The sequence below is a fragment of the Orcinus orca genome, chromosome 3 (assembly GCF_937001465.1).
Source record: "Orcinus orca chromosome 3, mOrcOrc1.1, whole genome shotgun sequence".
Taxonomy (NCBI): domain Eukaryota; kingdom Metazoa; phylum Chordata; class Mammalia; order Artiodactyla; family Delphinidae; genus Orcinus; species Orcinus orca.
The window spans coordinates 107,333,212-107,357,707 of record NC_064561.1 but is presented as its reverse complement, the minus strand read 5'-3'; the positions used below and the strand labels follow the sequence as shown (position 1 = coordinate 107,357,707).

Sequence of the window (24,496 nt, the reverse complement as noted above, 5' to 3'; positions counted from 1 at the left end):
AAACTGTTTTGTTTTGTTTTGTTTTGACCTTCTGAAATTGTTTATAGCTCCTCGGCTACTGTGGTTAATCATGCTTCTTCACATTCCTGTGTCTTTCAAGCTGATTTGGTGTCCCACAAATAGCCCGATATTACTTTTTATTGACTCTCCTGGTGGAATCATCTGTACCTTTGTCATCATGACTCCTCTCGCAACTGAAGGGATACAGGTGGACTCACTTCCTTTCCCCTTCCTTCTTTTCTTGCCTCTCTCACTTTCTAATTTTTCTATAAAGTATGATATTTAACTAGTTGAATCTGTTTTCTTTGGAATTCAGTGAGTTTTGTTTCCATTAGCAGACAGAATCTGACTCAGAGAATAACAGCTGATGGAACTATGTTTCGTTAGTACAGACTTAGTGAATCTACACTCTGAGTAACTAAACTTGTTCTAGATGCTTTGCAATATCTTCTCATTAAATTTTCACAAGGACACTGTGAAGGCTGTTCTGATCATGTCTCTCTTATAAACGAGGGAAATGAACTTCGAGTTGACCTTGAGCAATTCACTTGACCTTTCAGAACCTCAGCTGAGATGTAAGATATGGCCCCTGCTCTCAGCCCCCTTCAGGTCTAGTTTGGATATGGGCCAGGTTCAGGCTTACAGTTTAGTTTGATCACTCTCATATGGGAAAAGGGCAGCAGGAACATGGGTGAAGGAACTGCTTTCCAGGAGGAACTCGAAAAGGTTTGCAGGTGGAGGACAGGATCCTGCTGAGAAGTGGGAACAGCACGGTTTTCCTGGGGAGACCAGCAAACCCAGGACAGCCCAGCACAGAGGTGTGGAGCCCTTCAGGTATTGGGGTATGTGCATTTAGTTGTTTGAGAGAAGAGGGCCTTGAAGAAGATGTAGGACAAGAGTCCTGGGTACCCTGAGTGGCTGCTTCCTGCCAGGGAAATCCTGGGTGCCAGCTGCGAGTCCCCTCACAGTCCAGGGTCTCCCTCCTGCCTTAGGACGTGACCTCCTTTTTATTTGGCGGGAGAGTCTCAGGGTACCCTCCAAAAACTTTTACATTGTGGTATTCAGGCACAGGCCACAGTGGTAAAGAACAGGAGAGGAAGAGAGAATCTGGGAAGAGACTGGTGGAGGAAGTAGGCACAGAGGCAGTGATTGGAATCAAAAAGACAGTAGCCAATATTCCAGGGCAGAACTCTTGTGACCTAAACATGTGTCATCTACCTGTTGTGTCAACTGTGACTGCCAGGGCCTTAGAGCCGAGTTAGTTCCTTTCCAGCTTTATCCTGACTGTAGAGAGTTGAGCATTGGATTTTTAATGGAGAGGAAAAAATAAAAATAAAAAAAAGAGCTCTTGTTTTTCTATTCTCTGACTGCCTTTCCTGGGCCTCTACTCCACCAACTCTGGTTACCACAGTTGCCGAGTTTATCATCACTGAGGTCAGTTGGCATTTCTGGGACTGTGACACCCATGGGAGCCAGAAAGAATAGCCGCAGAGTGTGATAAAGGTCAGAGAACTCAAGAGAGGCTGGAGGATCAGTGAGCAAAAGGAAACAGAAAGCCCAGGGGAAGGAGATGAATGTCTGCCCTCTGCAGTTCTTGTTGTAGAAAAAGAAAGTTTATTGAGCAAATCCAAACTCCTGAGTTCTAGTTCTGAACCTGACAACAAAAATAGAAGCTTTGGGGCTTCCCTGGTGGCGCAGTGGTTGAGAGTCCGCCTGCCGATGCAGGGGACTCGGGTTTGTGCCCTGGTCCGGGAAGATCCCACATGCCATGGAGCGGCTGGGCCCATGAGCCATGGCCGCTGAGCCTGCGTGTCCAGAGCCTGTGCTCCGCAACGGGAGAGGCCACAACAGTGAGAGGCCCGCGTACCGCAAAAAAAAATAGAAGCTTTTGTCATTGGTCCTGTTTCCAAATTCTTTAGCTCTTAAGACTGCTGCTTCTCCTAGCTTTTCTAACTCGGTTTCACTTATTTCTTGAGCCAAAGGGCACAGGCTTGGGAAGCAGTAGTTTCCAAAGATTCTGCAGCAGAGAGTAGAAAACAGAAGTGTGAGCAGGTGACTTGGATCAGGTAGCAATCAGATTGCTTGGCTAAGACTTGGGGACCGCTGCAGCTCTTAGTTACAATCCCAAGCAGGTTGGAAACATCAGGGATGTTTGTTGACCCCCAGAATAAAATCTATGCAGTGTCCAACCACTAGATGGTGATAAATCACTGTCTACTCGACGGCCCTTTTTTCACTGGTGATCTTTACTTTTGTGGTGCAGCTTAGCAACACTTTTCTTACTTAGGACGATGGCTAATCTATATAAAACAGAAAGACGCTTTGACTCTAAAAGTCCAATATGTACTCCATGTGAAGTCATATTCTTTTACAATAAGAATAATCTTTGAGACTGTTTAATTCAGGAGCTTTCACACTTTTGACCAAGACCAGAGTTGGAAATTCATGGATTCTGCAACCCAGGACCCACACAGTAGAACAATAGTTTAGTAAATGATACTTATCCTTGGTATGCATGACGCATTCTATTTTATATTCTTCATTTAAAAAAAGTCCTGACCATGAAGTACTGAATTGATTTTAAGAGCTCATCATGTATGGATCATGACCTGTGGTTTAGAAAAAGCTGGATCTAGTCCTCTCTTTAGCCCACACATAATTTATCCTTTATTTTCCCTTTATGCCGTTTATGCTCTGTGTTCATCCAGTTTCATTTTAAATACCACTGTGGTCAGAGCTCATTATTTCACAGGGAGCACATTTCATTTTCAACAACTGGACCCCAGGTAGACTGTTCTCATTGGGCCACTCGGGTTAATAAGTCACAGGCCGTCACCTGAACTGGCGTGAATCCACTCTTACCAGTAGAAGCCACATAGAGAACGCAAGCTTCTGTGCCTCAGTAGAGGCTCAGCTGAAGCCGTTGCCTCCGGGGCCCGGCTGTTTCACTGGGAAGAGTGTCCTCTCGAGGGCTTTTCTGAAAGCTTTCCTGTGCCATCTCTAAAACAGTCACATAAAGATCACTTCTTTCTTCTTTCCTGGCTTTCAGCTTCTGTGTGGTGTTACCCATTCTCTTAACTTCCTAATTTCTGAACCAAAACGTGGGTTAGATCTCAAAAGTTTCTCAGTGTCAGTACATAAATTGCACACACTTGATGTTTAACCTAAGAAACTTGCTCTAACTTTTAACACTTCAGGATTTTTAAACATAGATTCTAATTCAGTTGATTTTTTAGATGATTAAAAGATGACATGTGCTTCTTATCTAGGCCTGAAATAAGGCGATGCCCATCTGAATTGTTTGTTGTAGTCTCTTTTAAAAGGAATGCTTAACCACCTACTTAGTATACCCCCTGATGTGCTTTTAGAAGGGCATGGGGCCACGTGATGCTGTAGAAGCCTTGGCTGGAAGCCTGGGGATAAAGGAAGCTGGTCCAGAAGTTGGAAAGCCTGTGGAGGATAAAGTCAAGGTAATGGCAGCTCAGATACTTCTAGGAAGGAGCTATCGTTGATCGCCCTGACTCCCCAGATAACTCAGTCATTTTTAAAAATTTCCTACAACACATGACCAGCTGTCTTTCTCTGTTATTGTGCATGTCCTGTTTAATAAGCAAACCCTGAGTGAGCATCAGTGTTTAGGTGCAGCAGTGGATGGCTGGCGTGCACGTATCAGAGTTCTGGGTCTCACCTTGTCCACCTGCAATTCTGTTGCTGAGGAGTCAGGAGAGAAGTGGCACTGCCTCTACCGCTCCTCACGACTGCCTCTTAGCCCAGCAGGCTAAAAGTGGTGCTGTCTGAGCCTGCTAAACCAGGATACAGTGTCAAAGATGGAGTTGCTGTAGGAACCTAACAATGGATTTGTTGACCTCAAATTTAGTCACTCAGGCGTCCACTTTATGAGAAAAAGATGTATTAACAATGAAAATGGTTTCATTTTTATTCAGGAGAAAGCCAAAGAAGAAGATCGTGAAAAACTTGGTGAAAAAGAAGAAACAATTCCTCCTGATTATAGATTAGAAGAGGTCAAGGTAAACAGGCTGGGATCTTTTTCTAATTTATTTTAATTTATATTGAATTTCATATACATGAAAAAGGGACATGCGAACAGACCTGGGATATAAAGATCACGTTTCTTAGTATTTCTACACCAAATAGTATCAGTTCACTAATATCCTGTTTGCACACCAGCTAGGAAACTAAAATATTCCTAAGTGGCCCTTTACTCCTCCCTTAGGTGAAAGAAATATAATGTCTTAACTACCTAATTTTTGCCTGTCTAATAGGTGGCTTGTTAGACTACCAGAAGCAGAGAAAACTTAGGAAACCTTCATACAGATAGGAAAACCAAAATGAGCAACAATCACTTCCTGAGGAAAGACTTACAAACCTTAAATATAAGTTGACAGATAAGAGAGCCTACTTGACACTGAATAGAGTGAGTGATAAATTGACCCATTTCTTTTCTTTTGAACGTAGCTTGTACAGACCAAGTGTCAAGGGGGAGGCCGCTACTTAAGAGATACACCACTTCATGGATAATGCAGGAAAATCAGGCTGATGCTCCTCGTATGCAGCAGGTGTACTAGTCCATTTATTTGGCAAAGGCAGGAACTATAGTGAGCTTTCCCTGATTGAAAGTTTATTATTCTGGATGCCTTTAGTCTGCTTCCTTTCTGCATTTCACAGTTCAGTTGAAACCATGGACTTCCTATTCATTTCGGCTTGTTTGTTTGCAAGGTTCTTAGACTATGTGGCCCTTAAGCAGCTGTCACATTTGAAGAAAGGCTGGTCAGGTGCCCGTAACTCCTTCAGAGTAGGAGGTTGGTTACTTTCTCTCTCCTTTTGCTGAATTTTAGTAGCAGTTTTTAAGAATGCAGCTGATTAGCTTTCCTGACCGCTCTATTCTGCGGTAGTTTCATCCTTCTCTGAACTTGTTGATCCCACCCATTACTACTTACCTGTAGCTTTATAGCATTTCCAGGTGCTGGCTTGATCTCTTGTTTAAATCCTATGTTGTTCTTCTTCAGCTCTGCTCCCATCAGGCCTCTTCAATAGATTCAGCTCCCTGAGGGTAGACCGCAGGTTCCCCCTTCCAGACACGGGATGATCTCAGTTTGAGTGTGGAGCAGACGTGCCCTCGCCCCTGCTCCTGTGTGTCACTTGGGAAATGTGCTGCCTTTGCAGCTAAAGGATGGTGGAGAGCAAGCCTCAGGCTGTTTCCCTCCTCACTGAACAGTGGTCAGAAGGTATATGTGAACGTGTAGAGGAGGTGGAAATGGGGGTAAAGGAGTTTGTCAAAAGGGAAGCTGGTGATACTACTCTCAACCATTGCATCTCCTTGAATTTTAACAAAACAAAAAACACCTTGACCAGTTTATCAGGAGAAGTACACAGTTGACCCTGGAGCAACACAGGTTTGAATTGTGTGGGTCCACTTATATTCGGATTTTTTTCAGTAGTAACACTACAGCACTATACCTTCTGCAGTTGGTTGAATTCATGGATGCAGAACCACAGACACAGAGGGCCGAGTATAAATTATACACAGATTTTTGACTGCTTGGGAGGTCCATGCCCCTAACCCCCGTGTCTTCCAAGGGGTTAACTGTGTGTTTAAAGAGAGAATCTTGCACTTCTTTTTGCGTGTGTAGATACATGGGATTTACCATTTATTTATAAATCTTCTTTTACTAAAGAGCCCCAAATGCTTTAGCGATTTTGTCCTGTTCCTCAGAAGTGGCACTCAGAGTCCTTTGAAGGTTGGCATCATCTGAGCCTCAGGGTGAGCTCCCTGAGGGCAGGGATTTGTCTGTCCTACTTTCTGTGGTATTCCCGGTGCTTAGTAGAGGGCTTGGCGCAGAGGTAATTCAGGATGTGCTGCCTCTACAGTTAACCAGCTTTTTCAAGGCAACTTGTGCAAAGCCCACTCCCCAGGCAGGTGAGGGTCTCATCCCCGTGCTCCCTCAGTGTCCTGTGCACACTGTCACAGCCCCACGTGCCACGCACTACATTAACTGTTCACGTGCTCCCCCTACAGTAGTGTGGGCTTCTGAGGTTGGCAAGCCACGCTCTATCCGTTTGCAGCCCCCATGCCTAGGGAATGCCCGATGTGTGCCAGCTGTTTGTTGACATGAGGTAATCAGAGGATATTTCCTGGTGAGAGAATCTATTTCCTGAAATGATGAATCAAATTTGTAATGTACAATATCATCAGGTATAACCTGTCGACCTCTTATAATGTTTACAAGGTGCGTACGTAGGATACACGTGAAATGACCCAATGCCATGTTTCTGTCCCCCTGCATAGGATAAAGATGGAAAACCACTACTGCCAAAGGAGCCCAAGGAACCACTCCCAGTAAGCAAGCCAGTTTTCTCTGAGTGTATCTCTCTCCTTTGGCCCCGATGGTTAATGCGGGGAGGGCATAGCTTTCTGTGGAATGAGTTGATCAGCATATAAACAGTGACAACATTTTGAAGAGACTGATGAGGTGGTGTTTGTTGATACATTTCCTGGTTCTTTGCAGCCCTTGAGTGAAGACTTCCTCCTCGATGCTTTGTCCAAGGACTTCGCCGTTCCCCCAAGCACTTCATCTCTTGTAAGTCTTCTGAGATTCCTGGTTTTATTTCCGTACTTTTAGGGTAGCAGAAATAAATGGAAACTTGTGACTTAGAACCTGATGTGGGAGCTGAGGAAACAATCACAAAATTAATGGCCCTCAACCCACTGTAGCCATAAAAATTGTGTTCCATTTGAAATATTGGTCCAGCACAGTGGATGTTTTTGACCGTGTAACTAATTGAACCAATGAGCATGCCCTCTATCACGTATACCTATGAAAAGAGAATTTAAAATTGAGTTGTCCAATACATTTGAAAAATAAATGCATAAAAATATGAAAAAAGACTGAAAAGCATTTTTCAGTATTTTTAGGGAAGATTAACCCAACTAAACACCAGGATTTATTAACAGTAATGACAAAAAATACAGTTCTGATTCAGAAAGCGAAGCCACAGGCCAATGGGAAAGAAATCCAGAAATGAACATAAATGACAGATTCAGTGTTTCTTTAAAATGAGAAAAGAAATCATTATTTCAGAAAGATTCTAGAATAATATACCATTTAACATTAAGAAAAAAATGATACAACTGAAGCTTCTTCATCCCATATACCAAGTATTAAAGCAACAGTAGCACATAATTTTATACCTAATACATGATCAGAATTAAAAGGTGATAAATCTCTAATTTAGGCAAGCAAGGCCATGGGAAACAGGCATGGCCATTCGTTGCTTGTGGCACTGTGAATTTCTAGCAACTTTGAGAGGGCACTTGGCAGAATATAGCTAGCACCATAAAAAGAGCCACTTCTAGAACTTATTCAGAGCAATCAATTACAGAGAAGAAAGCTGAAAACTCCAAACAACCTAAACGTGCAACAAGAAATGTATAAACTACAGTACTCTAAATGAGTAGCTTGTTGGACGTTTGGGATTAATAAATGGGAATAGGAAATTGTATAAAATAATGTATGGAATAGGACGTAGAATAAAAATGGCTCTTAAGATGCTGTGTTGCTGTGCTTCCATTTGGATCAAGAGAAAAACAATCAAAAAGCTATACTGAGAGTTGTATTTAAGAGATGGTATGTGGGCATAATTTGCATACACCATATTACTGGTCAAAATCTTTTTTGTTTGTTTGTTTTCTTACAAAAGCAATTGGAAGATGCTAAACTTTCAGCTGTCATCTCTGAAGTGGTTTCCCAAACCCCAGCTCCAACCAACCACTCTGCAGGTCCACCCCCAGACACTCCGGTAAGCAACAGAGTTTATGAGTACTTTTTTCAGCAGCAACGACAAGGAGAAAGAAAATAGGACTCCTGCTCAGAGTAAATGAAAATCAACAAAATTGTTAGGAAGAACAGGCACCTTCCGTTTCAGAAGAGGTAAGACTGGTGAGACAGGGAGATGACAGAGAATATCTAAAATGATTAAATTTATAAAACAATGTATGTGAAAGTATTTTACACACAGTGAAGGAGCTTAATATTGTTGCTTTATTAGAATTGAAGTACAATAATGTGCACTGTGTATATGTTCAGATTATTAGATTTTTAAAAATTATTTAGCTTTCCTGATAATTGATGTTCTCCTCCTTTATATTTTTCCTGATCCATGCTATAAATACTACTCATTATTTAACCTCAAGTTTACTTTAAGGAATTGCTCAGTGTTTGAGCTTCTCTCTGCCCCCCAAATTCACAAACTCCTCATGGAATAGCATTGTCTTCCTCCCATTCACACCAGTAAAAACTTGTCATTTTCATGCTAGTAATAGAAGAACCTTAGTGTCAATATTGTTTTAATTATTTACATGTTCTGAGGTAAGACTGTGGGACCAGAGCTTTTCCAGACTTCCTTGATTGATTTTCTTTGCAGTACCAAATTATACATTATCCAGGAGACCACGGCACATCAAAAGATAAAGAAATCGCCCTAAACCAGATCCCCATCTCCTTGGTTGAGAAGAAGTGCCCCATCTGCTAGTTGGAGATGAAGTAGCTTTAGTGAAGTCAGCTATGCTTCCTTTCCTTTTGATGAAGCATCAAAGCTTACTTAGTGCTGTACTCTGAGATTCTGAGTGAATTTTCATCCTGTTGGGTTAATGTGGGATCATCTGAGAACATCCAGAGGCACAAATGACAAAGCCCAGACCCAGCTGTGGGTAGCACCACCATTAGATGCTATAATCCTGGGCTCTAATGAAGCACTTAAAACCAGTAAAATGCCCTCTCTCCATGTGTCTGTGTGTGTGTCTGTGTATGTACACACAGCCACAATGACAGAAGTCCCTGTGCAACAGAAAGGAAGGCTGCCATTTACACTTCAATTCTTTTTTTTTTTTTTTTTTTTTTTTTGCGGTACGCGGGCCTCTCACTGTTGTGGCCTCTCTCATTGCGGAGCACAGGCTCCGGACGCGCAGGCTCAGCGGCCATGGCTCACGGGCCCAGCCGCTCCGCGGCATGTGGGATCTTCCCGGACCAGGGCACAAACCCGTGTCCCCTGCAGCAGCAGGCCGGCTCTCAACCGCTGCGCCACCAGGGAAGCCCTACACTTCAATTCTTAACACTCAGATTCTAGGGGCCCCTGTGATTGAGGCTATTAATAAACGTCCACAATCAAAAGCCTTTTTGCCTTTCACAGGTATGTTTTAGAATGACACCTTTACCATCACTTTTCCCATCAGAGTTTCTAGTGTTAGTTAATATTTTGTTTGAAGATATCATTAAAACTAGGTATAAATCTTTCTTTACAGGAATACACTTGGGAATCAAAGAGTAAACTAAGCTATCATAATTCATGTGACTTTTCTTTGCTGGGAACATACTGTTACATATATTGAAAGCATCATAAGACATATTTTCTAGAAGAATCAGGCCAGGAACCCCATCTTTTTAGGGAGGGACCTATTTTCTCAGAAGAGAAAGACATCCAGGGGTGGGGCGGGGTAGACAGGTGCAGACAAGTGCTGAGAGTGAAAGACGAGAAGGAGCACCCAGCAAGGATCGCCGATCCAGCGCCTCTGCCCACCTGCCCATCTCCCTGGTGACAACCCCATAAGCTTATAGAAGTCTTAGTGGCAGTGTAAGGGCTGCACTCCAACAGGTGACCTCATTTGGCTAACCAGTGACTGATTCAGATTTACTTTTCAGCGGAGTGACGACAAAGAACTTGACGATGCCCTGGATCAACTTTCTGACAGTCTCGGGCAAAGACAGCCTGATCCAGATGAGAACAAACCCCTAGAGGATAAAGTCAAGGTAAAAGAAAAACAAACCATTAATAAGTGAAAATGGAAAGTTATTACAGCACAGAATACCCTACCCTCCACACAAAGGGGAAAACCCGCTCTGACTTTGCCTGGAGTCAGTGAACGGTTGGATAAGTTCAGCCTCTGACTTTGCCTGGAGTCAGTGAACGGTTGGATAAGTTCAGCCTCTGACTTGGCCTGGAGTCAGTGAACGGTTGGATAACTTCAGCCTAATTTTTTCCTACTCCATGGTCTATGTCGTGTCTCTTTCCTCTCTGAGGTCTGTGCTATGGCACAGATTCAGGCAAACGTCCTGTTCATGAGGCTAGACTTTGTGATGATGGAAAAGCCGGCCCTGCTTTGTTAATTTTATTCTCTTCCCACATTTTTTCTTGGTTGTATCTGGCAGTAAGTTTATCATACATATCTGATGCACACATGTGCATTTTTTAGGTTCACAAGTTGTGTAACTGTAGTGGCAGAGTCTTCCCTAGCAGTCGTCCCTGCTATCAAAACTAACTGCATTGGACCAGGAGTTCAGCACCACAGAGGTGTCCACAAGGTGCAGACTCTTAATGCTATATATCTTGTACAACCTGTAGAAGTGTACTTATTTATACTTAATATTCAGTACTTAACAGTCCATTTAGCTTGGAACCAGAAAGGTAACGTCCCACACAAATCTATGTCTCAAAGACAGGGCATTTCAAAGAATCCTTAGGTCTCGATTCTACCATTGTCATAGGAATATCGAGGTGAACTTAACCTGTATTTGAAAAATGAAATTATAATGATGCAGAAAAATAAAATCTGTACCCCACCCCTGGGATGGGGAGCTGTTCCTGAATCCAGGACCGAGAGACCAGCCACGTCCCAGTGAGGCACGGATGCTGGGAGGTGGGTACTGCTTACTCAACAGCAGGTATTTGCTCACCTGCAACACAAACAAACAGCACGTCCCTTCAGATTTGCTCCTGTCCTGGTCCTTCAGGGCTCCTTATAAAGAGGCAAAGTTGTAAATAGTACCTCTTAAGTGCCAAAGTACAGCAACTTGATTTTTTTATTTAAAAAGTGAAACAGTGAAAGATATTTCATAACCGTGGGTTTTTATCTCCTTCCATGGTTTCTGAAGATAATTACTTAATCATTTACTTCCATTTAAAATACAGGTAGAAAATTAATAGGTGTGGATTGACAAACGGAAGCACTGGGTTTACTTGTTTCCATCAACTGAAAGTCTGTTGACATTGTTGTTCTCTCGCTTACAAATTTAAAAGAGACCCTATTATTTTTTGCCTCAGAAAAGTCCAGTAAATGCTGAATGCTGCATTTTAGAATGTACTCTCTAAGTGAAGGCGGAACTGAATCGTAATTATATACGTTCAATGTTTACAGGAAAAAGTGAAAGCTGAACACAGAGACAAGCTGGGAGAAAGGGATGACACCCTCCCACCCAAATATCAACATCTCTTGGATGATGACAAGGAGGTAAATGAGGGCAATGTCTAGGTTAGATGGATATATGCTCCAAAGCGTTTGAGATCCACACTGCACTTGAAATGAATAGGAGGTACACTGTAACAATAGCATAAAAATGTAACATGACTGATGTTTTTAATCTGTCCCCACTGAGCAGGCTGTCTAGAATTCTGTTTAATATTTATTTGAGCCAGTACTGTTGGATGTTTACTGCGCTGGGCACTGTGGCATAGAGAGTCGAATAATGTTCATTCACTCACTGATGCTTAACAGTGATTCTGTGGCATGTACATATATGAATTCTCCTTGCAAGAAAAGGCTATAAGAAGAATGATATTTGTAATCTTGACTGAAGCAGAGTTTCTCTGTTGAAGGAGAACAGAAAAAGAGCTAGTATCGGAATAATTCATAGGGCAAATACGACCCCTCCAAGACCTGCTGTCTCTCTTTCTTCTCCTACAACACCACCTGTGCTGTTGAGAGTGAAGACAGACAAAGCCATATTCCCAGTCACAAGTCCTATTTCTCTATCTAAATGCACTCCATCAAGAAGTCTCTGTCTTTGTCTCTAACATGGAAGCCAGTTTCGCTTAGGTCAACCTGGTCTGTACCCTACCCCTTCCTATTTGGCTCTTAGTTGCAAGTCCATTAGATGTGAAATAACCCTTTCCAGGTCTGTTCATCCAATAAAAAACAAGGAAGTGTAAATTACATCTTTCTCGTTCTGTACTGATGCATGTGAGGGGTTTGATGGCTGTGGTTTATAGAATATTATCAGCTGCGGTGTCTTCTGTTACAGGAATCTGTTCTCCTCGCTTGTGTCGAATAGTCACAATAGCAGCTGTGCATCCTGCTAGAATCCTCCCTGCTTTGATAGTCGCATGTGACTCTGCTGTATTCTTTAGGAAATGTATTATTTAGTAGCCTTGCCTTTGCAGATGGGAAAAATCCCTGATGAGTTGTCCTTGTAATCTTCACTGAAAAAAATCTATCTATAGACCATTCCTTTCCAAGTGTAATAAGCTATAGTAGATAAGCATATAGTCAATTAGTAAATAAGACATAAAAACACAAGTTACTTTTTGTAACATTTTAACTAGAATTATACAATGACAAAGTTGCTAAAATAGTGTTTCTTTCACTTCTAGGAAAAGACTCACCCTTGCATTTTCTCCAAGGCTATTGAAATAGTTATAGGGTAGTCGTTAAGCAAAGCTGGTGAGGAAATGATAGGGACACAGGTTTATCAGTTATGCAAATCTATACAGTCGTCCCTTGGTGTCCATGGAGCATTAGTTCCAGGACCCCCAGATACCAATGTCTGAAGATGCTCAAATCCCTTATATAAAATGGCATAGTATTTCCCTGTAACCCTACACACATTCTCCTCTATACCTTAAATCATCTCTAGATTACTTAGAATACCTAATACAATGTAAGTGCCATGTAAGTAGTTGCCAGCATGTGGCAAATTCAAATTTTGCTTTTTGGAACTTTCTAGAATTTTATTTCCCTAAATATTTTCGATCTGCCGTTTGGTTGAATCTGCCAATGCAGAATCCACAGATGCAGGGGGCTGACTGAACTCCATTTCAAGTCACTGGATAAGAGATTATATAAATACTGACTACACCTAAGTAAACCTCTACAAAAATTTGTTTAACCAAGAGTCTGCTTTGTTTCTAAGGGCAAATCAGCGACGCCACCTACAAAGAAACCCGAGGCATCAGAGGTAAATACCGTATCCGCGTATTTCCATAAAAAAGATTTTTTTAAACTCTAGCTGCGACTTTTACATTTTAGAAATCTGAAATTCACTGAATGCCTACCTTGTGCTTGGTGGGATGCCAAGGCATGTGTGTAAGAGTGTATTATTTCTGTCTTCCCAAGTCCATTCAAGCTAGGCAGTTCCATTTTCCAGGTTAGAAAATCAAAGCTCAGAGAATACTAAGAAACTTGTGTAAAACAGTAGAAGAAAATAGAGCTGGCAAGATTTTCCTGTTTTAAAATACCTCTTTTGTAATACACTAGTCTGTTAGGAAAAGAATGTCAGCAAGGTTTTCTATTAAACAAACATATTTTCAGGGATGTGGGGAAATGTCCTACGTAGCATCTTTGCCTTGTGCTTCTTCCCTGATGGTCATTTCTGTTAAAATCTCAGAAAGCTGCAGATGCCCAAGACCCCATTGATGCCCTCTCAGGGGACTTTGACAGCTGTCCCTCACCCACAGAAACCTCAGAGAACACAGCAAAGGTACTATGCTCTTTCGTATTGACTTTCTTTGAATGTCTATGTATACACAAACACACACATAGGTATATAATACATATATAATTTTATATTGTAAAATAAACTGGTTAATGCCATCGAGAACTTGAAAAGAAAAAAATTCTATACTTCTGCTACTCCACAAACACTATTATTTGGTATATTTCTTACCTTTTTCCATACGTATATTTTACATAGTTGTACTTATTGTCCACATATAATACATTGCTTAACATTATTTCATAAATGTTTTCCATGTTGCTTTATGAGCTCCATAGCTACCATTTTTGATTGCCACACTATATTGTTGTACAACAGTAATGCTTTATCTGTGTTCATTTAAAATGAGAGCAGTCCCTCACTATATACCGTGCCCCTTGCCCTCTGGGGCTTCCTCCCCTTTTCTGCCCGGAGCATCTGGCTGACTCTCCTACTCACCTGTCAGGGCCCAGTTCAAACATCAGCTTCTCCTGGAAGACTTCCCTGTCTGCTTCTCCCTTCGCAGATCAGGGATGTTGCCTATGTGCCCTCTCTGCACTGTGGGTTACCTGTCACATGTGCATCACACCACTGAGCTGCGTGCAGCAGCGAGGTGTCTGGTACCTCTGTGCTCAGCATTAGCAAAATGCCTGGTACACAGCAGGTGCTTAAAACATGATCAAAAGCAAATGAAAAAATGTGTAATCCATCAACTAGAGGGAAAAGTGAAATGAGTGCCCTTCATGGTTATTTCAGAAGAATTAAAATTGCACATCTCTTCGCTATTGTTTTGGCTGTTATTCAACATATCTCCCAATCAATCAATCACTGAATTGTCAGTCTTGCCCATCTTGGGTGATTTAATTTCTAGACCACATCAGCATCCTATCTCTCACTCCTGGAACTTCATAAATAATGCCTTTCTGGTGAATGGACTTTCTTTTTGTATATGACTTGCCCTAGCTCTCCCTGGTTGGTACATTCTCTTCCATAACACTGAAAACAAACAGTGTCCTGTTGGCACATAAAAACCAATCCTGATAGAAACAAGCTGTTTTGGTGAGCAATATACAGTCTGGGTGAACGAGCATCATCAGTGTGACTCATCTTTTCCTCATTTTATCCTTTTTACCCGCCACCTTGAACACCTCTGTGTACTTTCAGTGTTGTTCGAAAAATCATGACTAAAATACTCAATTTTCCATTATTTAATTAAATTGGAGATTCCAGGCTACTAAAAAGAATAATCTGGATTGATTTGATAGGAGCAGCAGTTAATTGCTAGATGGAGTGTTGATAGCAAGAGCCTCATTACATTTCCTTTGCTTTAGGACAAAGACAAGAAGACTGCTTCCAGCTCCAAAGCACCCAAGAACGGGGGTGAAGCAAAGGATTCTGCAAAGGTAAACTGAAGAGTAAATAGACTACAAATTAACTTGGCAATGACATCGAGTGGTGTAGCCCTAGTCAGTTAGTTTCTGATTGGGATCTATTTAGAATAAAATAATTCTTAAATACTATCTGTCCCCTAGCATGTCTTGGTAAAGAAATTGAAGTTTTAGAGACATTTAAAGTAACTGATACTTTAGAAATCCGAGTGAACATTCTTAACACAATTGAAGTTTCCTGCATTCCTAGCCCTTGTCACACAAAGTCCCACTGTCAGCTGTGCTAGTCTGGAATGAGTGCAGGCCCTCTCCCCTTCATCAGACCCCACAAACCTCATGCTCTCTCATAGCTGCTTTCCCTCACTGTGTGCAGATAGCCTTGCCTTCTACTTCAAAGAGAAAATTGAGGCTGCCTTGCAGAAAATAACCAAGATCCCCTTCCTACCTGCCTCCCAACAAACCCTCTCCCCTCTTGCCCTGCAGCCCCTTCTTTCTCTCAGGGGGTCAATAACTCTCTCCGGTATCTTTGTCTCAATTCTTTTCCCTTGTAGTACAAACATATTCAAATTCTTTCATAACTTCAAAAGCCCTATTTCCCTCCATCCCTTCACCTCCTCGAAAGATTTGTCCCTATGACCCTGCTTCCTCTTCTTGAGCTCTGCCCGAGAACAGCAATGACACGCTGGTTGCTTTATCGCTGGTACCTTATCTATCCTTAGTTTACGTGATCTCTCAGGTATGCTCTTAGGCATCAGAGTTGATGCTGTAATGGACTGAGACTTCGGGGAATGTTGAGATGGGTGAATCTATCTTATGCCTTCAGCTCTCCAAAACCCAGACTGCCACTTCCTACTCCACATTTCCACTTGGATAAACACTGACAGTACAGATCCATATACTATATTTCATCAAATCTAAATCACCATCAGTTATATATCATTAAGAAAAAATGTCAACAACTTGATTATGATGTTATTCATCATAACAACCAGCAAATTAAGACATGTTAAAATGTGTGTGTGTGTGTGTGTGGCAAGGGAGGTGACACCACCAGGGAATGTGGTTTATATGACTCTTGGAACATGGAAGTAGTATATGAAATTGAGAAGATCTTACAGTTTCTGTGATTCAATCTACTCACATTAAATACTAGTAGTCTTTCCTCCCAGGTGATATCTAATTTTTCACATTGCTCTAGAAAGCAAAACTAAGACTAATGAGTAGAAGTTATAGGGTCTGGTTTCTTAGAGTTGGGCATTAATTCAGCACAACACTTGGAAGTTTCCTATTAAAATTACTGAAACTGTGGCCAGGGGAGGAATGGAAATTGGATTAGAAAACTTCTAGGTCCCCTCCAATTCTAAAAACATAGGATTCAAATGGTTATGACTATGATCCCAAGTATAATGAGAAATAAAAGGTACAGGTTTAAAAACAATAGTCCAGCTGAATCAAAACTCTTAAAAAACAAGATAGTGAGTTCCAGTTCAAGATGGTGATGTAAAGAAGATCCTCAACTCACCTTGTCCCATGGAAACACCAGATCTACAGCTGCATATGTGACAATTTCCTCTAGGAAAAAACCCCCAAATTATCCGTGTGACTCCTATTTATCTGGCAAATGAGAGAAGGCTGGCATCAAAGAGGGTAGGAGAGGCTAGGACACAGTCTCAACATAAACTCCACCCCAACACAGCAACCGACCATCAGGCGCGAACTCAAAATTCAGAGCTTCTCCCTGCAGATCAAAAAATTTGAAGCCCACATCAGCACCCGACCTTAAAGACCACCTGAGAAATGAGCCCCCAAAACATCTAGCTTTGAAAGCCCATGGAGCTTGTGTCCAGAAGACCCACAAGGCTACAGCAAACTGAGAAACAGTTCTTAAAGGACTTGTGAGCTCTGACTCATCTGCCCACCCCACAGCAATCAGAGATACAGTTCTTGGCCGGCTACCATCCCCAGAGTACTGCACAGACAGCAGACTAAAACATATACCCCCAGTCTTTCTGTGTAAGAGGCCTACTTGCTTGTCCTGGAGCTTTGGCCTGAGGGGCAGGCTTCCGGTTTGGCACACATCTAGACACCTACGGATGTGCTCTTAAGAAATATAAGCCATCTTTGTGCTGTTTCTCCACCTCGCTCCAGGTCACCAGCATCTCCCAGAAAGGGGGCTTATACACTCATCTAGAGGCCCAATTTTTGTAACTGCCACCCAGGGGACACTTGCTGATCACCTGGCTCTGGTAGCCAGCAGGACTTATGCTTGTGGTCCATCCTACAAGACTATATACATTTGTATATTTTAAAACCTGCTACCTGTGGGACTGGCTTCCATTCAGCCTGAATCTAGGTGCTGAGATTCTCCCCTTTGGGACACTGACAGATCTTAGCACACCCTCAACTACTGTGAACCACTGAAAATAAAATAGGCAGCTTGAACACTTACAATGTTTTGAGAGACGATCAAGAGTTAGGGCAGGGTTTAACAGTAAGGTTCATCTCCTACATGAGGCCACTCCTTTAAGACTGGGAGAGGCGGTTGTTTTATCTAATGCACAGAAACCAACACAGAGAGTCAAGGAAAATGAAGAAACAGAGGAGTATGTTCCAAACGATTAAAACCTCATGATAAAAATCTTAATGAAGTGATTTACCTGATGAGTTAAAAATAAGTCATAAATTTGCTCACCAGAGTTGGGGGAGGAATGGATGAACACAGTGAGAACTTCAACAAAGAGAGGAAAAATACAAGAAAGTAACAAATAGAAGCCACAGAGCTGAAATGTACAGTAACTGAACTGAAAAACACACTAGAGGGGTTTAACAGCAGACTAGAAGAAGCAGAAGAAAGGATCACTGAACTCAAAGACAAAGCAATGGGATTCACCCAACAAAGCAGCAAAAAAGAAAAAAAAAGAAAAAAAAAAAAAGTAAAGATCGCTGAAAGGACTTATGGGACAACATCACACAAACCAACACAGACGACCATCTGCATTCCAGGAGTCCCAGAAGGAGAAGTGAGAGAGAAAGGGACAAAAAACTTATTTGAAGAAATATGGCTAAAACTTTCCCTAACATGAGTAAGGCAACAGACAACCATATCCAGGAAGCCCAGAGCCTTCCAAATAAGAACCCAAAGACACCCATATCAAAGACACATTACAATTAAAATATCAAAAGTTAAAGACAAGGAGAAAAACTTAAGTGAACCAAGAAAAAAATAACTTTTTACATACAAGGGAACTCCCTCAAGACTCTCAGCAGATTTTCAGCAGAAACTTTGCAAGCCATAAAGGAGTGTCATGATATATTCAAAGTGCTGAAAGAAAAAACTTCCAAGAATACTCTTCTTGGAAAAGTCATTCAGAATTGAAGGAAAGAACAAGTTTTTCCAGTAAGCAAAAGCTAAAGGAGTTTATCACCACTAAAAAAGACTTCTTTAAGCTGGAAAGGGTGCTAATTAGTAACAGGAAAACATATCAAAGTATAAATCTCACTGGTAAAGGTTAACATACAGTAAAATTCAGAATAGTCTAAAGTTGTAAAGCTGGTGGATTAATCACTTATAAAGCTAGTATGAAGGTTAAAAGACAAAAGTAGTAAAAATATCTATAATTATAATAATTAATTAAGGGATACACAGGATTAAAAGATGTAAAATGGACATCAAAAACATAAAATAGGGGGTGGGGGAGTAAAAATGTAGAGCATTCAAACATAACTTGTTATTGACTTAAAATATAAATGTTAAGTTGTTATATGTAAGCCTTATGGTAGCCACAAAGTAAAAACCTATAGTAGATACACAAGAGAGAAAGAGAAAGGAACCTAAGCATACTACTATAGAAAATGATCAAATCACAAAAGAGAGCAAGAGAAGAAGGAACAAAGGAACTACAGAACAGCCAGAAAATAATTAACAAAATGGCAATAAGTACATACTTATTAATAAATACTTTAAAAGTAAATGGGCTAAATTCCTCAATCAAAAGACAGAGTGGCAGAAGGGATAAAAAAGCAAGACCATCTATATGCTGCCTACAAGGAACTCACTTCAAATTTAAGGACAGACTGAAGAGATGGAAAAAATATTCCATGCATATGGAAACCAAAACAAAGCTGGGGTAGCTATACTTACACCAGACAAAATAGTCTTTAAAACAAAAACTGTAATGAGAGACAAGAACAACATTAAATAATGATAAAGGGGTTGATGCACAAGAGGATTTAACATTTGTAAATAGTTATGTAGCCAACATAGGAATGTCTAAATATATAAAGCAAATATTAACAGATCTAAGGGGATAAATGGTAGGGGACTTTAATACCCCATTTTCGTCAACTGATAGATCATCCAGACAGAAAATCAATAAGGAAACACTGGCCTTAAATGACATGTTATAGCAGTTGTACTTAATAGCTATATACAGAACATTTGATCCAGAGCCACAGAATACACATTTCCTCAAATGTACATGGAACATTCTCCAGGATATATCATATGTTAGGCCACAAAACAACTCTTAATAAATTTAAGAAGACTGACATCATATCAGGCATCCTTTTTACTACAATGGTATGAAACTAGAAATCAATTATAAGAAGAAAACTGGAAAATTCACAAACATGTGGATTTCATAAACAATATGCTACTCAACAACCAATGAATGGGTTAAAGAAGAAATCAAAAAAGAAATTAAAAAATACCTTGAGGGCTTCCCTGGTGGCGCAGTGGTTGAGAGTCTGCCTGCCGATGTGGGGGACATGGGTTCATGCCCCAGTCCGGGAAGATCCCACATGCTGCAGAGCGACTAGGCCCGTGAGCCATGCCTGCTGAACCTGCGCATCCAGAGCCTGTGCTCCGCAACGGGAGAGGCCACAACAGTGAGAGGCCCGTGTACTGGGGGGAAAAAAAAAAAAAACCTTGAGACAAATGAAAATGAAAACACAATATACCAAAATTGATGGGATCCAGAAGAAGTAGTTCTAGGAGGGAAGTTTATAGTGATAAATGCCTACCTCAAGCAATCAGAAAAATCTCAAACAACCTAACTTTATACCTCAAGGAACTAGAAGAAGAATAACAAATGAAGCCCAAAATCAGTAAAGGAAAGGAAATAACAAAAATCAGAACAGAACTAGATGAAAGAGATTAAAAAGACAATAGAAAAGATAAATAAAACTAAGAGCTGTTTTTTTGACAAGATAAAGTTCAGAAAACCTTTAGCTAGGCTGACCAGAAAAAAAAAAGAGGACTCAGATAAAATCAAATGAAAAAGGAGACATTACAGCTGATACCACAGAAATACAAAGGATCATAAAAGACTGCTATGAACAATTATACACCAAATATTGGACACCTTGAAGAAAGAAAAATACACCTACCAAGACTGAATCATGAAGAAATAGAACACATGAAAAGACCATTACTAGTAAGGAGATTGAATTGGTAATCATAAACCTCCCAACAAACAAAAGTCTGGGATCAGAGAGCTTCACTGGTGAATTCTACCATACATTTAAAGAAGACTTAAAACCAATCCCTCTCAAACTCTTCCAAAAATAGAAAAGGAGGGAATACTTCCAAACTCATTTTACAAGGCCACCATTATCCTGCTACCAAAACTAAGCCAGGGAACCAGAAGAGAAAATTACAGGCAAATATCCCTGATGAAAATATATGTATAAAATCCCCAACAAAATATTAGCAAACTGAATTCGACAGTACATTAGAAGAATCATACGCCATGATCAAGTAGAACTTATTCCAGGGCTGCAAGGTGGTTCAACATCCTCAAATCAGTCAGTGTGATGATATGCCACATTAACAAAATGAAGGATAAAAATCATATGATTATCTCAATAGATGCAGAAAAAGATCTGAAAACCCACATCCATTTATGGTAAAAACTCTCCACAAAGTGGATATAGAGGGAACATACCTCATCATAATAAGGGCCATACATAACAAACCCACAGCTACCATCACACTCAACGGTAAAAAGATGAAAACTTTTTCTCTAAGATCAGGAGAAAGACAAGGATACCCACTCTTGCCACTTATTCAACATAGTATTGGAAGTCCTAGCCACAGCAGTTAGGCAAGAAAAAGAAATTAAAAGCATTCAAACTGGAAAGGAAGAACTAAAACTGTCACTATTTGCAAAACTGACATATTATATAAAGAAAACCCGAAAGACTCCACCAAAAACTGACAGAATAAACAAATTCAGTAAAAGTGTAAGATACTCTTTCTAGACACTAATAACAAACTATAAGAAGGAGAAATAAACACATATATGCCATTTATAATGGCATGAAAAAACCTCAGAATAAATTTAACTGAGGTGAAAGACCTATCCAATGGGAATTACAAGACAGTAATAAAAGAAAGTGAAGAAGACATAAATAAATAGAAAGTTATTCCATGCTCACAGATTGAAAAAAATATTGTTAAAATGTCCATACTACCCAAAGCAGTCTACAGATTCAGTACAATCTCTATCTGTACTCCAGTGACATTTTTCATAGAAATAGAAAAAATAATCCTAAAATTTGTATGGAACCACCAAAGACCCCAAACAGCCAAAGCAATCTCGAAGAAGAAAAAGGTAGAGGCATCATGCTCCCTAATTTCAAACTATATTACAAAGATATAGTAATCAAAATAGTGTGGTATTGGCATAAAAACACACACATAGATCAATGGAACAGAATAGAGAACCCAGAGAATTCCCTGGCGGTCCAGTGGTTAGGACTCTGCGCTTTCACTGCTGAGGGCATGAGTTCAATCCCTGGTCAGGGAACTAAGATCCTGCAAGCTGCATGGCACAACCAAAAAAAAAAAAAAAATAGACAGCCCAGAAATATGGTCAATAATTAATGATAAAGGAACCAAGAATATACAGTGGGGAAAGGACAGTCTCTTCGATAAATAGTGTTGGGAACTGGACCTCTATCTCAAACCATACACAAAAATTAACTCAAAATGGGTTAAAGACTTGAATATAAGATCTGAAACCATAAAACTCCTAGAAGAAAACATAGGCAGTAAGCTCTTTGACATCAGTCTTAATAGAGATTTTTATGGACTTGACACCAAAAGCAAAGGCAACAAAAGCACAAAAGTAAAAACAAGTATAACTACATCAAACGAAAAAGCTCTGCACAGCAAAGGAAAACATCAACAAAATGAAAAGGCAACCTACTGAATGGGAGAAAATATTTGCAAATCATATAGCTGATAAGAGATTGATACCCAAAATATATAAAGAACTAATACAACTCAACAGCAAAAAAAAATCCAAATGAAAAACTGGGCAGAGGATCTAAATAGGCAGTTTTCCAAAGAAGACATACAGATAGCCAAGAAGCATAGGAAAAGGTGCTCAACATCACTAATCATCAGGGAAAGTGCACTGTTGGTAGGAATGTAAATTGGTATAGTCACTATAGAAAACAGTATGGGATTCCTCAAAAAATTAAAACTAGAACTACCATATAATCCAGGAATTCCACTTCTGGCTATTTATCAAAAGAAAATGAAAACTAACTTAGGAACTTCCCTGGTGGTCCAGTGGTTAAGACATTGCCTTCCAGTGCAGCGGGGGCAGAGGTTCAATCCCCAGTTGGGGAGCTAAGATCCCACATGCCTCGCGGCCAACAAACCAAAACATAAAACAGAAGCAATATTGTAACAAATTCAATAAAGACTTTAAAAATGGTCCACATCAAAAAAATCTTTGAAAAAAAAATAACTTGAAAAGATATCTGCATTCCCATGTTCATGGCAGAATTATTTACAATAGCTAAGTTATGGAAACAACCTAAGTGTCCATTGATGGATGGATAAAAAAAATATGGTATATATACCCAATGGAATATTACTCAGCCATAAAAAAGAATGAAATCTTACCTTTTCAACAACATCAATGGACCTCGATTGCATTATGCAAGTGAAAAAAGTCAGAGAAAGATGAAAGCTCTATGATCTCATTTATATGTAGAATCTAAAAACAAAAACATGAGCTCATAGATTGGTGGCTGCCAGAGAGGTGAGGGATGGGGGAGTAGGTGAAATTGGTGAAGGTAGTCAAAAGGTACAAACTTAAAATATTTAAGTCATGGGACTGTTATGTAAAGCATGGTAATGACAGTCAATAAATACTGTATTGCATATTTGAAAGTTGCTAAGAGAGTAGATCTTTAAAGTTCTCATCACAAAAATTTTGTAACTATGTATGGTGATGGATTTTAACTAGATTTATTGTGTTATTCCACAATATTTATAAATATGGAATGCTTACGTTATACACCTGAAACTAATATGTCGATTATACCTCAAAAAAAGTGAAATCCATGAAAGATACAAGAAAACAGATTGATAATTAGTTGCTCATGCCATTATATCTGATTAAATATTTATTATTTAATACAAAGTACATACTCAAAAAATAGAAAGCACAGTAACCCTATATGCTGAGTGGATTAGCTGCCAGGTAAGCCCCCAAGTATAAGAGAAGAATGGATCACTGTGGAACGAATGGATACCATCCATGAACACCTATGTATTTTTTTTCTTCAATTATGCTGGCCTTCAAAAACAAAAAACCCCACGAAGTCTAGAGTAAAAAATTTAGAATCATTTAAGGTTATTTTTAGTTTATAAACTTTAAGGGGAAGAATTCAGTGTATGGGCTAAATGAGATACTTTAAAAGGACCATCTTATTTTCCCCTGCTGACTGCCATTTTTGCCCTTTTAATTCTGAAAAGCCTATTTCCTCATAAGCCTCTTCTGGTTGATCAGTTTTTGGTACTTAATCCAGAAAATAAAAAGCTCACTGATGGTTTTTACTTGTCCTTCTAGGCAAAGGAGGAAACTTCCAAGCGAAAAGATGATGGAAAAAGTACAAGTTAAAGTTCACACTATTTGGTAAGTTTGGTGTTTGTTGTAAATGAAGACAATTGTACCTTCTACCAGCCTATGTCTTATAGGTGAGAGAAATGAAGTCCCCTTCTTGAGTATTTCATGTTCTCTTTATGCTATTGGCATGAAATATACATTGCAAAATCTATAGAGTAATTCCCTGTAAAGTAATAAATGGTGCTATCGGAATGTTTAAAAACATTAATCTTATAATTAAGAACTCTTTAAGATATTAGGCCAGGCTCTTAAAGAAAATGACTATCTAAGTCTACCTGACTGAAACCCAAATGCTCATGACTGCAGGTTACTGGGGCAGAGCAGAACTGGCATGTTACATCTTATAGTGAAATGGCCTTATGATATAGATATTACCCAAAATACAAACACATTGTGGAGTGAGGAGAAGTACCCCCCCCTAGGGTCTGATGGTAATTAGAGTTTTGAGAATAGGGCAAAGGAAAAGATTGACAACTTTTGTTCATCTTAGTTTGAGAAAGTAAAGCTCTGTGTTTGATTCTACTGTATGGTAACTAAAGAGCTGGTATGGACGAGGGAGTCTGTGAGATCTATCTTGAGAGCTGGGCAACAGAGAGAACAGGTCTTATTCTAAACCATAAAAGCTTATAATCACTTGCTG

The 24,496-nt window shown here is 40.1% G+C and overlaps 1 protein-coding gene across 11 annotated transcripts in view; it reads left to right on the top strand.

Annotated features, from left to right (window-relative positions):
• CAST (calpastatin) overlaps positions 1-24,496 on the top strand; it is a 125,002-nt gene that overhangs the window by 98,717 nt on the left and 1,789 nt on the right. For 9 of the 11 annotated variants that reach the window (XM_033400713.2, XM_033400716.2, XM_033400721.2 and 6 more), the window contains 11 exons: positions 3,369-3,470; positions 3,945-4,028; positions 6,308-6,358; positions 6,528-6,599; positions 7,720-7,818; positions 9,717-9,824; positions 11,210-11,302; positions 12,981-13,025; positions 13,455-13,547; positions 14,873-14,944; positions 23,800-23,865. In XM_033400713.2, coding sequence (XP_033256604.1) covers positions 3,369-3,470; positions 3,945-4,028; positions 6,308-6,358; positions 6,528-6,599; positions 7,720-7,818; positions 9,717-9,824; positions 11,210-11,302; positions 12,981-13,025; positions 13,455-13,547; positions 14,873-14,944; positions 23,800-23,850 — 870 coding nt within the window. In that variant the 3' untranslated portion in view covers positions 23,851-23,865. The remainder of the gene's footprint in view (positions 1-3,368; positions 3,471-3,944; positions 4,029-6,307; positions 6,359-6,527; positions 6,600-7,719; positions 7,819-9,716; positions 9,825-11,209; positions 11,303-12,980; positions 13,026-13,454; positions 13,548-14,872; positions 14,945-23,799; positions 23,866-24,496) is intronic. The other 2 variants (XM_049707070.1, XM_049707069.1) reach the window with 2 other exon arrangements.